This window comes from Nymphalis io, chromosome 18 (genome assembly GCF_905147045.1).
Source record: "Nymphalis io chromosome 18, ilAglIoxx1.1, whole genome shotgun sequence".
Classification (NCBI taxonomy): Eukaryota; Metazoa; Arthropoda; class Insecta; order Lepidoptera; family Nymphalidae; genus Nymphalis; species Nymphalis io.
In genome coordinates this window covers 4,846,049-4,859,209 of record NC_065905.1, presented here as the reverse complement: position 1 = coordinate 4,859,209, position 13,161 = coordinate 4,846,049, and the positions used below count along the sequence as shown (strand labels likewise).

Genomic DNA, 13,161 nt, shown 5'->3' with positions numbered 1-13,161 from the left:
CACAGGTGATTTTCTGCCAGAAGAATACAGGATAAAGGACGAACCAGATCCCGAGATACGTATAAGTCAAGAAGAAGCTGACAAAATGATTGAACCTAAGAATGAGTTCTATGAAGATGAGAAAGACAACGACAAGGAACCAGTTCCAGAGACGAAAGAATCATAGCATACGGAGGAAACCACCCCTGCGGTGGCCATTTGACAAGAGACACTATACAAGAAGTATAAGAAGAAGTTCATGTGACATCCTACTGTTGAGGAACAGTGAGGAGACAGAACACAAGTGACTTAGTGAGTGTAACAAGTGTACTTAAGTGTTAAAGTGTTAAAATTAAGATTGGAAGTGAAACATCAGTAAAAGACATTTTTACTGTAAGTCTATTTAAGTTTAGTATTCCATTTCAATATAAATTGTACTAAACAATAATGAATTAATGTTTTATAATGATTTTATAATATTTTATTTTAGACTGCCTCATTGGTCTTATGGCTAGATATAAGGCCGGAGATCCCGAGGTCCTGGGTTAAATTCCCAGGTCAGGCCGATAAAAAGTTAGTGAGTTTTTTTGTCAAAGATTCTCAGTAGCAGTCCGAAGTCTGGAAGTATGTACACTCCCACTCCACTCATGTCTTGGAGAGCATGTATAGCCATTGGTCCTGAGCCTGAACTCTTCCGGTCGTGTCAGATTGCCGTCTTATCGGATTATGAGAGTAAGGGAATAGAGTGCACTATAATATGTGCGGCGCAGTTGACTAATCTCTTTTATGATTGGTCACCGTGACCGAAATCAGTCAGGAGGACATCATACTATTCAAATTGTTAATATTAAAAGTTAAAACAAAATAGTATAACACAAATGATTTTCTTTCATATTAAAAATAACTTTAATATTTTAGAAGTGTTATTGTTGATAGAAAACTGTCACAAACACACAGTTTTTGAGTTGTTCTACTGTTTTTACTCCATATAAACATTATATTAACATTTCACAGAAATATATTTACCTGTGCCACTGCTACAATCCATCATAAACTATAGGACAGTAATGTAAAAACTAACTAAAAATAATTATTCTTAGTTGTAAGGATCTCAGTCAAAAACTAACACATATATACATTATATGTATTATTATCATTAATAAAACTATTTTTACTTTTATCTATATATTATTATCATAAATAATTAGAAAATCACTGCATCTTCACAATTTCATTTTTATATCAAGAGTGAAGATCTATGTGTTTTTGGGAGAGCTTTTGTATAACTCTGCCAGCTTCCCTCTCATCTCTGCTTGCTGGTGCCAACTAATCAGCAAGCAACAGATCATACATAACAGAGCAACAGAAATAAGCAACCAAGTAGGAATAGTTTGTGCTTGAATGAGATACCATAAAAATTAACCAAATTCACTAGAATACTTTAGCACTTAGTTGTATGCGCTATTTGTGACAATTTTTATTAAAATGGATCATTAATTTTATTATTAAAAAAATCTTTTTCTTTACTGCAAAGTTACTACTTGTTGTTTTACAAAGAAACTTTCTGTATTGATTACATATAGTACGATAATTTAAGTCCACATTTTGAATTTCAAACCTATTTATGTCATATATAATAATGCAAATTCTGACATTTAATTCATCTGTATAATAATTAAAATAGACAGTTCCTGAATTAGCCCTAGAACCTTTTATGAAAATTATGATTTATATTAATGTATGATAATATGATATGATATTCGTCCAAAAAATCTGTATAAAGATTCTAAGATCATACAGTAAATTAAGTAATTTTTGTGATTTTAATCGTAAAACATATTTTATATATTATACTAAGTTGCATTACAAAGCTGAGAAGTATGAAGTAACAATAATAGTTATGTCATTCAACACAAGGCATAATATACAAATAACTTATTATAATAAGTGTATAGTATAAACAAGTTGTAAGTAGTTAGTTAATTTTATATATAGGCAACTCCAATGATAAGTAGTAAATATAAATAAACATATTTCACCTTGACTTGATAAGATATCTTTGGTTCAAACCTAAAATATTCTATGTTATTCATTATAGATTTGTGAATAAATTGCGGTTTAAAGTTTTTATAGTTAGGTACTTTTGAAAGTAAAATTAAATATGATATGAGTAGTAATAGTTGAATTGCATAAAATAGCACTGCACTATTAACAAATCATACAGTAACAGCCTGTTAATGTCCCACTGCTGGGCTAAGGCCTCCTCTCCCTTTTGAGGAGAAGGTTTGGAGCTTATTCCACCACGCTGCTCCAATGCGGGTTAGTAGAATACACATGTGGCAGAATTTCAATGAAATTAGACACATGCAGGTTTCCTCACGATGTTTTCCTTCACCGTTAAGCACGAGATGAATTATAAACACAAATTAAGCACATGAAAATTCAGTGGTGCTTGCCCGGGTTTGAACCCACGATCATCGGTTAAGATTCACGCGTTCTTACCACTAGGCCATCTTGTAAAACTTAAGTTTCTTTATCTGTACTTCTTCTGCCATTTGAATATATTATACAGGGGTAATTGTTATATTTATAAAGTATGATAAGCATTAGTATTATAACTGCATTAGAATATATGGATTTTAAACAATAATTTTCTATGATTATAAACATTGTAGCACTTTTAAATGGTTAATGCAATAAGTATTTGTTTAGATGATTTTTTAAAGCAGTGAAATCACATTATGGGATAGAAATAAAAACGTCAATGGATATAGTAATATTTGTGTATTGTCAAATCTCTTCTAGCTTAGCTTATGATTCGTAAGATTACAATTTAGATTTCCATCAACCACAGTTGATGTTGTCTATTACTAAGACTTAATAAATAATGATAATAGGAAGCTAATATTTTTTACGATAATTAAGTATTTTATAACATATAACAGTTATAAGGTAAATAGTGTTTGTATAATATAAAATATCTTTTCAGTTTGAAATTACTTAATCATATACAACTTACTTAAAAACAACCGATAATTTAGAATTATTTTAAGTTAAGCCAAAATTATATTATTTTTTTATTTCGTGTGTGCTTGCTTACCTTTTGTAACAGATGTACTTGAAATGAAATGTTATAAATTTGTAGTCAGTTTTCATAACAGGTCAATAAAAATTGAATTATAATCTCTTATATTCATAGCAGGAAACAACTTTGACAAATAAACAACTTTGACATTGATTTGACAATGATGACGTATTGATATTCATTCATCATATATCTTAGGAATTCGTGAAAAAAATGCATCTTGAATGTCGACATATTATCGGAATTTTAAAAGAATTTTTTTGTATAACCTCTATCCGTTGCTTTGTAAGTTTCTTTCTTAATAGTCAATCATTAAAGTTATGTACTATCTGTATGTTTAAATAAATATTATATATAATAGTTTTGATTTTGTTGTACATAATTTCTAATAGGATTGTACTAAAGCGCTATTTATTTATCGTTTTCTTGCGTGGGGTTAAAAGATATGTGGCCTTAGTCAAGTTGACATTCTACAATTGTAATCGCTAATAGAAAACCTAATCAAATGGTCAAAACAAACGAATATAAAGTACCCTTTTAAGTACCTACTTCGCAATATATGTATTACCATTTTTTAAATTTATTTAACAATTGAATATAAGCCCGTAATAGACTTTTCTCAAGATCATATTTAATTTCTTCGTTTTCAATTTGAATTGAAAACGAAAAAATTAAATAGAAGTTGTTTAAAAATAAAAAAGCATAAGATTAAAAGCAAGAGTTGGCACTCCATTGATACATAATACTTTATAACATTATTTTTTACGTCTATTATTTTGTCAGAAACGACGAATGTTAGTAATTTTAAAAATATTTAAAATGAGGTTTAATTATGAATATTACACTAATTTAAATTATCCTCTAATTTTTACTTAAAAAATAAACAACCTTATGATTAACAATATCATGGGCCGTTGGGCGCTAAGCCAATTGGCAGTTGCCCCCCTTTTTAGCCCGTATATTTACTTTTTATATTATTATTTAATTTGGGTTATAAGTGCATACATTTTAATATTAAGAAATAAAACAAGAAACATAAAAGATAGTGTTTTTTATTATATTGCTCCACAACAATATTAATACAATTATAAATAAAATGTAATAGAAATAAATTAATATCCTCCTAGTTTTAAATCGAGATTATTGCTATTGATGTAATCTAAAATGTCACATGTGTCTTCCGATAAATCTACTGTGAGCATTGTTAGTGCATCACATGATTTTATAATTTGTAATATTGTGTCCTTAGAAACTTCTAGAGTACAGTCTAACCACAAATTATTGATATTCTTAAGATAACCCTTTTGAAGAAGACATAACAATATCTCAGCGAAAACCAGCTTCGTTTGATATTTCAAAACGAGTTTCTGTAATTTCTCTGTGTTGTCTAAGAAAAAAAGTAAAATCTCTTCGAGATTAAAGTTTTCGTTACCTAATGTCAAACTCCGAAGCTCGGTGAAGATTTTTTTCGGTCGTCTTAAAAAACGCGGTATAAATAAATTGTTAGATTGAGTCATTAGACAAAGACAAGTTAGATTGGGACAACGCAAACCTATTGTAATTATTGAGTCAATATTAACGGACTGGTCTATTTCCCACAGTGAGAAATGAGTTAAATATTTCCCTTGGACTTCTAGAAGACGCTGGAGGGATTGAGTGTATGAAAAGAAGGAAGTGTTTAATTTAGTTAGTCTGAGATCACTAGCTCCTATCTCTTCAAGGATAGACTCTTTATCATTAGCCGATAAATGTGTTACGGACAGTTCTTTTAAATGTGGACATATTTTTATTAATTTACGTATACCGTTAGCTGATGCGAAATGACAATTAATTTTTCTAAGACTTAAAGGACCAATAGAGATATCCGCTCCTATAATTGTCGAACCAATGTCACAGGACTCTATATTTAGCTCTTCAAGATAGGGAAGTTCGCTTAATAGCATAATGATACCAGCTTGAGTAACACACCGACCAATACGACTAGACTTTTCGTTGCGTGGTGGATCCATAGAGAGGATTCGTAACTGTTTGAGAATGCTTATACAACACAATCCGACATCGGAAACGTTTCTTATCAGAACTGAAGCGTTGATTGGAGACTTACATACGTCAACCCTAGATACGATGTTCAGTTCTTCGAGAAGGGGACAGTGTGTGGCGATTACTTCAAGGATTTCATCTGTGCAAATAAATTTGAGGTCAAGAACAACTAATCGAGTAAACCAAGGAATGGTACTTATCCAGTAATGTTGAGATATGCCATTATCAATATTGCATTTGCGAAAGATAGACATCTTGGGATGTATCAGGACATTGAGCTGGACTCGAGGGTCGCCGCGGTACGGGCAACATCCTCTTTCTAAACAGAGGATATCAAACAACCTGGAACAATATAATATATTTAGCAAAAAAAAAAATAGTTAATTATAATTTAAAACTATATAATATATAGGCTTACTTATAAACATTGTTTAGCAGGTGTTTAGTTAAACAAAGCTCTTCTTCTTTCAAATGTCAACTCAATAATGACAGAAAGATAAAATAGTCACTCAGCAACATTTATTAATGCAGTTAGTAATTATTTTTATACTAAACATTGAGTAACTGTTTAGCTTATTACATAGATATTAATATTATTAGTAATGACGATTCTAAATTTAATGAGTAAGTAAAGCTTATTTGCGTGCATATTAATTGCTCGTTAGTAATTCTTCTAGTTTAAACGGAAAATTAATTAGTGTAATTAAAGACAAGAATATTAACAGCTTAGACCTGGACATGGCTTATTTTCAAATCATACAATTCCAATGACCATCAGGTGACACATTTTACATATCAAAATCTTTTAATTTATGAGAAATTTATAAAAAACAAAAACTATAATAGGATTTACTAAAATATTTAAATCCTTCTTTTCATCAATGAATTTTCCTTTTAATCGTTATTATTTCTGTAAAGTAATATATACATATATAATGAGTGAGTTAATGAAATATTTATGAATTGATTAAACTATAGAAAGCAAAACATTCTTCAATATAATTAATACACCGGTATGAAATGGGATATAGGTTTTTTTAAAAGGTCATTCAAGAAAGTAATTTGATTATTAAATATGATATAATCCATTACATATAACAGTTGCTACAATTTATTTATATTTATAAAATATTTTTTGTAAAGAAGGTATAAAATCAAATAAAGCTTGAATCTATATTTAATTTAACAAATTATTATCATATATTAATTTATCAAAGTTAAACGTAAATTAATTGATAAAACAAATGTATATAAATGATAAATAATAATGTGGGTTGGGTTACATTAGTTTCAAATACATTTTACGGTATTGTTATTTAAATTATACAAAAAAAGATGTTTTTTATAATATCATAACCACTTTTTATAGCAATAACAACTTATAATATATTGCTTTTTTTGTTTCCTTTCTAAATTTTTTTTTTTTAATAAAGGTTGATTTTTAATAGCGAAGGTTATTTACAAATTGCGTAGTTCATTAAAGATTTTATATAGTTACATACAAACCTGGCAGGAAGTGTAGACATTAAGAACCCTTTCAAAACATATACTCTATTTTTGCAATCCATATATTCGATTTCTGTGTAACTTTTTTCGATGCGATAGCAACTATCATTTATTAAACTAAGGGAACTCTTAATACATAATTTAAATAAGTTAGTTGGTTGTTTACGAGGCGACATATTTGTTTTGAATAAATAAAACTATGATCAAAAGTTAATCACTTTGTTATCGTTAACGTATATCGAATATATTGTTTGAAAATCATCTCATAAGATAAAAATGAGTCAAAATAACGTTGACTAATTGCACCATAACAATAAATGTTTTTGAGAAAATGTAATAATTAATTGATCTATGTGTATCTAAATAGTTGACAGTGACAATTGACAGTTTCTGAAATTCTGAAATCATTATTTAATTTTTATATCATTTCTCCAAATGCTAAGACCTACGCTATACAGCCTTACCCGGGCTGTCAAATAACTTGTTTTTTCCATTACTTATTTATAAACAGCAAAATTGTTAATATTAAAAGTTAAAACTAAATAGTATAACACAAATAATTTTCTAAATCTCGTTTTAAAAGAATAGTGGTTAATTTATTCAGAAATATTGTTGTTATGTTTATTTACAATTAATAGTTCGATAGATATACAGAGCTTATAATGTAGATTTTTATGAAATCTATAATTTTAACGGCCCGTAAAATAATAATGTTTATTTCTCTTAAAAAAAACAGATCTTAAACACTTACAATGTGATATTTGTATCTAATAATATACATTCATAGTCTAGTTAGGAAAATTAATGTCTGTATTACAGATCATTAGGTTTCCAATCTTCAGAAAAATATATTTTTTTTTGTCGCTGGAAAAACTCATTACGCGTTTCCCCCACGGGAACAGTGGGGGAGTATGTGGGGCTCGCCGATGTCCGAGGCGCCGAGTGCGCCCGTATAACCAGCGGTACCCTTTCCGTCATAACAAGGAGCGCCACGGGACCGTTTGCGCATGCTACCACGACGCTCTGACGGGCGGCCTGCCTATGCAGGCCTCCATTCTATAGGGGGATTACCAGGGTACTGAGAACCCTCCCCTAGTCCTAGCGACGCCTATTGTGGCGAAGGGAGAAGGTGCGCATAGCGCCTCATTCTTCTCCCCGGTCTTCTTTGGCGGAGCAGGTTTGCAGCGGCGTCCTCTTCCTGCTCCCGCTCCGCGGCCTCCTTCTTCGACATAAAATTTTCACAGAAGGAGACCATTTCCGACCAGCACTCCTCGCTTCCGAGCATCGCGTTGATGATGCTCGGCAAGGAGAGGTCTCCGCCGACAACTGCCGCCAGGGAATGTCTCTGGGCACACTCCGTCAGGGTGTGTTGCGCCGTGTCGATTGGCGCACCACACTCGTGGCAGGAAGGTGACATTTCCCGCCGTGCTATCTTGTGCAGGTACTTACCGAAGCAGCCGTGTCCGGTAAGTACCTGCGTCAACCTAAACGAGAGCGTGCCTCGTTTTCTTTTGATCCAACAACTCAAGTGGGGACGTACCGCCTCCACTGTCGCCAGGCCCGCTGTGGGGGACCCCAGATCCTCCTCCCATCGGGCTATCAGGGCTTGCTGGGCTAGAGCCCTGATCCGCCCGACATCCGTTGACCCTGGACAGGCGCCGCGCTCTCGCACCTCGGCCCGGAAGGGTACACCTCTGCGAGCACCTCCGCCTGGAGTTTCCAGGGCGGATCGCCCGCGAGGAGCATCGCCGCTGTCCAAGACACCGTACGATATCCTCTTTTGCCATCGACCTCACTACGCCGGCATAGAGGCGCCGACATAGGGATCACGGTCCTGTGTTGACGAGCTTCGGGCTGAGTTGCACTAAGTGCTGCCTAAAGCTCCATCGCCCGTCCAGGATCAGGCCCAGATACTTCATCTGGGCCTGCACCTTGATCACCGTCCTCTGGACGGTGATACTCGCTACCCGAGGGGAGCCTCTCCATGGACCGTGGAAGAGAAGAGCCTCCGTTTTGGATATGGAGACTCTCAGGCCCAGCATTTCCATTCGGTCCACAGTCAAAGTTGTTCCAACTTCAGCCAGGCGGGTCGCTTCCCCAAAGTCCCGCCCCGTGGCGGTAATGAGGGTATCGTCTGCGTAACACAACACCCCCATACCGGGAAGGACGGGTGCCTTCAGAACCCAATCAAAGCCGACGTTCCAAAGAATTGGGCCGAGAACCGACCCCTGTGGAACGCCGCAGCCTACTCGACGCCGGACCAACTTCCCATCGCCTCCTGCCCATACGATCTCCCGATCCTGGAGGTACGCCTCCAACAGTCTCTTCAGATAGATCGGCACCCTTTGGTATTGGAGTGCCTCCCTGATCGTCTCGAATGGGAGACTGTTAAAGTCTCTAACGACACCGCCAAGACCACTTGGCTCTGGGCCACTGCTTCCGTAGTCCGAGTCTTCAGGGCATTCAAGGCGTCGATCGTTGAACGGACCGCCCTGAACCTGAACTGAGCCTCCGAGAGACCCGGACCGGCCTCGTCGAGGTGTTGAACGAGACGAGCTACGAGAATCTTCTCAAACAATTTGCCAGTCTCGTTCAGCAGCATTATCGGCCTGTATGCCGAAGAAGAGCCTGGTGGCCGCCCCTCCTTTGGCAAGAGCACCAACTTTCCTTGCTTCCAAAACTTCGGCTTCGGAAACTGCCCGCTGCGCAGACATTCGTTGAACAGCTCCCGAAGCCTTGTACCTAGGTATTCCAGGGCATCGCACAGAACACGCGCTGGAACACCGTCTGGACCCGGCGCCGTGTTTTTGGCCCTCAAACGGCTGAGGGCCATCTCCATTTCTCGCTCCGTGATCAGTGGTGGAGCCACTAGGTCTTCTATCACGGAGTGAGGGGCCATCTGTGGAGGGACAAACTCGCCTGGGTGGGGAAACAGTTCCCCGACCAGGCGACCTCGGCCTGGTGCCGTCCGACATTGGTGGCGGTCTGGGTGCCAAAGTCCACCGTACCCTTTGTGATAGGGGGGTTGTACTCCCCTGATCACATCACGTGCCCAGAGGTCTTGCCAACGTCTGCGCACACAGCATAGCGCAGCTTCTCAGTGCAGCCCGCCGACTTGTGGCCATCTACGCCACACCGGAAGCATAGACCCCCCCGTTCCACTTTGGATGGGCAAAGCACATTCGTGTGGCCAAGGCGCATACACTTAAAGCAGCGCAAAGGACGCTGCTCCAATACTCATACCTTGGCCGAGCTCCACCCTACGAGGTGGCGACCGGCATCTGATATCTTCTTCGCCGCTGTGAGAGGACAGGTGACGTGGACCATTCCCATATATCCGGGACCGCGCTGCAACACTCCGCATCTAACTGAGTCAGGGGAGCAGTTCCCTGCACGAGCAACTGCGGCGACCAATTTATCTTTGGTGACGGAATCATCCAATCCCGTCACCTTAAGGTCCACCCGCCTTACAGGTCAAACGACGCTTGCGACTCCATCCAGCACCGTGCGGAGCTTCTCAGCAAGCTTATCCGCCTGCTCCGCCTGTGCTTTCGGCAGCTCGAGGAGTCTGGCTCCCGTCGCCGATCGTCGGACCCTAAAGCCGCCACAGATTCCAATATCCTGAAGCTTAACGACCTGATCCGCGCGCTCCAGGATGTGAGCGTATGTAACGTCCTTCTCCTGCGCATCCGGCTGCAGAGTGACTATTACTGCAGCCCTGCGAGGAGCACCCAGCCTCGGTTTGGCCACCAGCGGAGCCTTCGCCACTGTTGATGGTACTGTGGCGGACGCTGCGGCCGAGGGGGAAGCCTTTTTCCCCTTTTCTCCCCTTTTTAACCACGGTGGACCATGATGTCTCCTGGGCCTCCCATGGTTTGGACTCCGACGTGGTCGGGGTGGCTGATGGGCACGTAGTCGGTGCCAGTGGGACTGACTCGATTGCAGGCACCCGTTTTGGCGCATGTGCGGGTTTCGGCGGTGGGGTCGGATGGACCACTTGCGCGTATGTAGGTGCAGTTTTCTGCACTACAGCCTGTTTCTTGTCCGCGGCCAGAGGGGGACGGAGCACTTTCGCTGGAAGGAGACGGTCTTGAACGCCTTCCATTTGAGCGTTAATCATAACGCCTACCGACGACATTATAGAGGCCTTAAATTCCTCCAAAGCCTGTGTGTCCCGCATAGTGTTGGTGGACGCCTCATTTGCCACTGCCACCGTGGTCCGCATTTCCGCAAACTCACGGCGGTGGGCTTTTAACTCAGCCTTGAGGCTGTCCACCTCCTTGCGCAGGCGGTCATTATCAGCGCGAAGCGTGTGCTTCTCTTCCGCTTCGGTCCTTGATGCCAGAACATCTACAATGGACTGGAGCCAAGATGTAGATTCTTTGAGCTTGTGCTGCATTGCGACCAGCCTATGCACGCAGCTCCTCTGCACCCAATTTTAGGGGATCTTCCCTATGGACCTCCGAGGAAGAAGATTCCTCCGAGTCAAGCGCGATCACAGCCGTCTCCTTACGGAAAGCCCGACTTCTCAAGGAGCGCTCAAACGCCTCCTCGCTAGCCTCGATGGCCTTTGCCTTAAGCTTGGCTTTGGCGCGAGCGAGGCCAGTTCCGCGTCCCTTGGAAGTGACCTTTCCCCGGCTACCACTGCTACGTTCCGCCACCGATCTGACTTCGGTCTCCATATCCGAACCGGAATCAAAGAGCGCGAGGCCCACAAGTGGGCGTTTACGCCCAACATTTGCGTCGGACGACGACAGCTCCGTGTCGACGTCCATCAGAACAAAAAAAAAAAACAACGAACAATCAAATGAAACAAAAGAAAAGAAAAATACCCTATATAAAATTTAAAAATGAAAAATAATTGAACAACAAAAACAAATCAACAAACAACAGTGAAAACCAACATAACCAATCTCAAGACGAAACAACAATCCATTTGCATAGCCGAGTTCAGAATATTTCACATAAGAAACAACAAAAACCCTTAAAGAAAGCCAAAGTAGTCGTAAAAACATCCACAACGCATAGATAACGCAGCCAAGGCCATGATGTTTCGCTTCAGTTATTATTCGTAACTTGCTTGACAACATTCGCTCGAGATAACGAACACGTCCGCACGCTACGACGGTCAGCGACGAATCCAGAAAAACAACATTATTATGACATCATTTAAAGTTCTTTTTTGGGACATACTATTTATACCCTATTATATATTAATACTATATTTGGGACATACCTTATATCAACCGTATCGTTATTCAGAGTGATCACAAGACTTTGCATGAGATATTTTCGGTTCTTCGACTGAGATAACCAGATTTTGTTAGTAATAGACGACACTCGTTTTGTGTATAATTGTTAGTAAAAATATTGTGACCGCCCAAAATGGGTAAATGGTGATGAATTGCAACCAACAGTTCCAGCTTATCCCAGTTTCGACGATGATTGGTAATAAAACTGGTAAATTGCATTTTAGACTAGGAATATTTTGTTGCAGAATATTTAAGAATTTGTTCGTATTTGATAATAGAGACAAAAAAATTCCCCGTATACTTAACATAAAACAGATTCGGCAATATCAGTTTGAATATGAATGGATTAATTAAGTTTTTAGAAAAAAGCTTATGGGAGGGTAATATTCGAGAACCATATGGTACACAGAATGGGTAATATACATGGCCACGTTTCTGTTTTAGAAAATTGCTTGTTATATTTGTTATATACAAATATTTGTTGTATGATGTAAAGTATATTTGTTTGTATGTAGCATTTCGCAGGCATAATTTTTGAGTAAAAAATTTTGTTTTGTGTATGTTACATAGATTTAAAAATATAAATATACGATGCAAATTTTTAATTTAATCAATATAGTACCCATTTTTAAAGGCTATGATGCATACGGTGAAACTATTGTTATTATTTTTTTTTTTTATAGAATAGGAAGGCGGACGAGCATATGGGCCACCTGATGGTAAGTGGTCACCAACGCTCTTAGACATTAGCATTGTAAGAAATGTCAACCATCGCTTACATATCCAATGCGCCACCAACCTTGGGAACTAAGATTTTATGTCCCTTGTGCCTGTAATTACACTGGCTCACTCACCCTTCAAACCGGAACACAACAATATCAAGTATTGCTGTTTTGCGGTAGAATATCTGATGAGTGGGTGGTACCTACCCAGATGAGCTTGCACAAAGCCCTACCACCAGTGCACAAAGCCCTACCACCAGTAAATAAAGGAATACTAAAGCTAAAAACAACAGAGAATAAAATAGTCATATACATTTCTTGAGATTTTCCATATCTTCTTCACAGCTAACACGCTGTCGAGGTTCATTGGTGTTGCGTTTCAAATATACCTTACCGAAGGCATGAACGTCACGGTAGCACTGGTTAGCAGCTGGTTCCTCCAGTTTGAGACTAGTAGTATTCAAACGTTAGCGAATATTCAATTTGTTTTATGTTCTTGTAGCTTTTATAGTTTTCTCTCTTAAGAGTTGAGGTAAAATCGACAACGATAGGACAGGTCAGTTGGCTTATCCTTCAG

The 13,161-nt window shown here is 38.4% G+C and overlaps 2 protein-coding genes across 7 annotated transcripts in view; one reads left to right on the top strand and one right to left on the bottom strand.

The window, feature by feature from the left end:
* LOC126775553 (histone deacetylase 3) overlaps positions 1-13,161 on the top strand; it is a 398,376-nt gene that overhangs the window by 5,028 nt on the left and 380,187 nt on the right. For 2 of the 5 annotated variants that reach the window (XR_007669889.1, XR_007669890.1), the window contains exon 7: positions 6-2,262. Coding sequence is in view for 2 of the 5 variants with exons in the window: in XM_050497577.1 (XP_050353534.1) it covers positions 6-166 (161 nt within the window). In the remaining 3 variants the exon portion in view is untranslated. Of the gene's footprint in view, positions 1-5; positions 4,084-13,161 lie in introns of those variants that run through there. The other 3 variants (XM_050497577.1, XM_050497575.1, XR_007669891.1) reach the window with 2 other exon arrangements.
* On the bottom strand, positions 4,101-6,969 carry LOC126775547 (uncharacterized). 2 transcript variants are annotated; one of them, XM_050497567.1, is made up of 2 exons: positions 6,611-6,969; positions 4,101-5,446 (listed from the first exon to the last, which is right to left on the bottom strand). In XM_050497567.1, the coding sequence occupies exons 1-2, from the start codon at positions 6,784-6,786 to the stop codon at positions 4,177-4,179; spliced, it is 1,446 nt and encodes a 481-aa protein (XP_050353524.1). In that variant the 5' UTR covers positions 6,787-6,969; the 3' UTR covers positions 4,101-4,176. The 2 variants fall into 2 exon arrangements, with proteins under 2 accessions (XP_050353524.1, XP_050353525.1); XM_050497568.1 differs by lacking the exon at positions 6,611-6,969 and adding an exon at positions 5,523-5,868.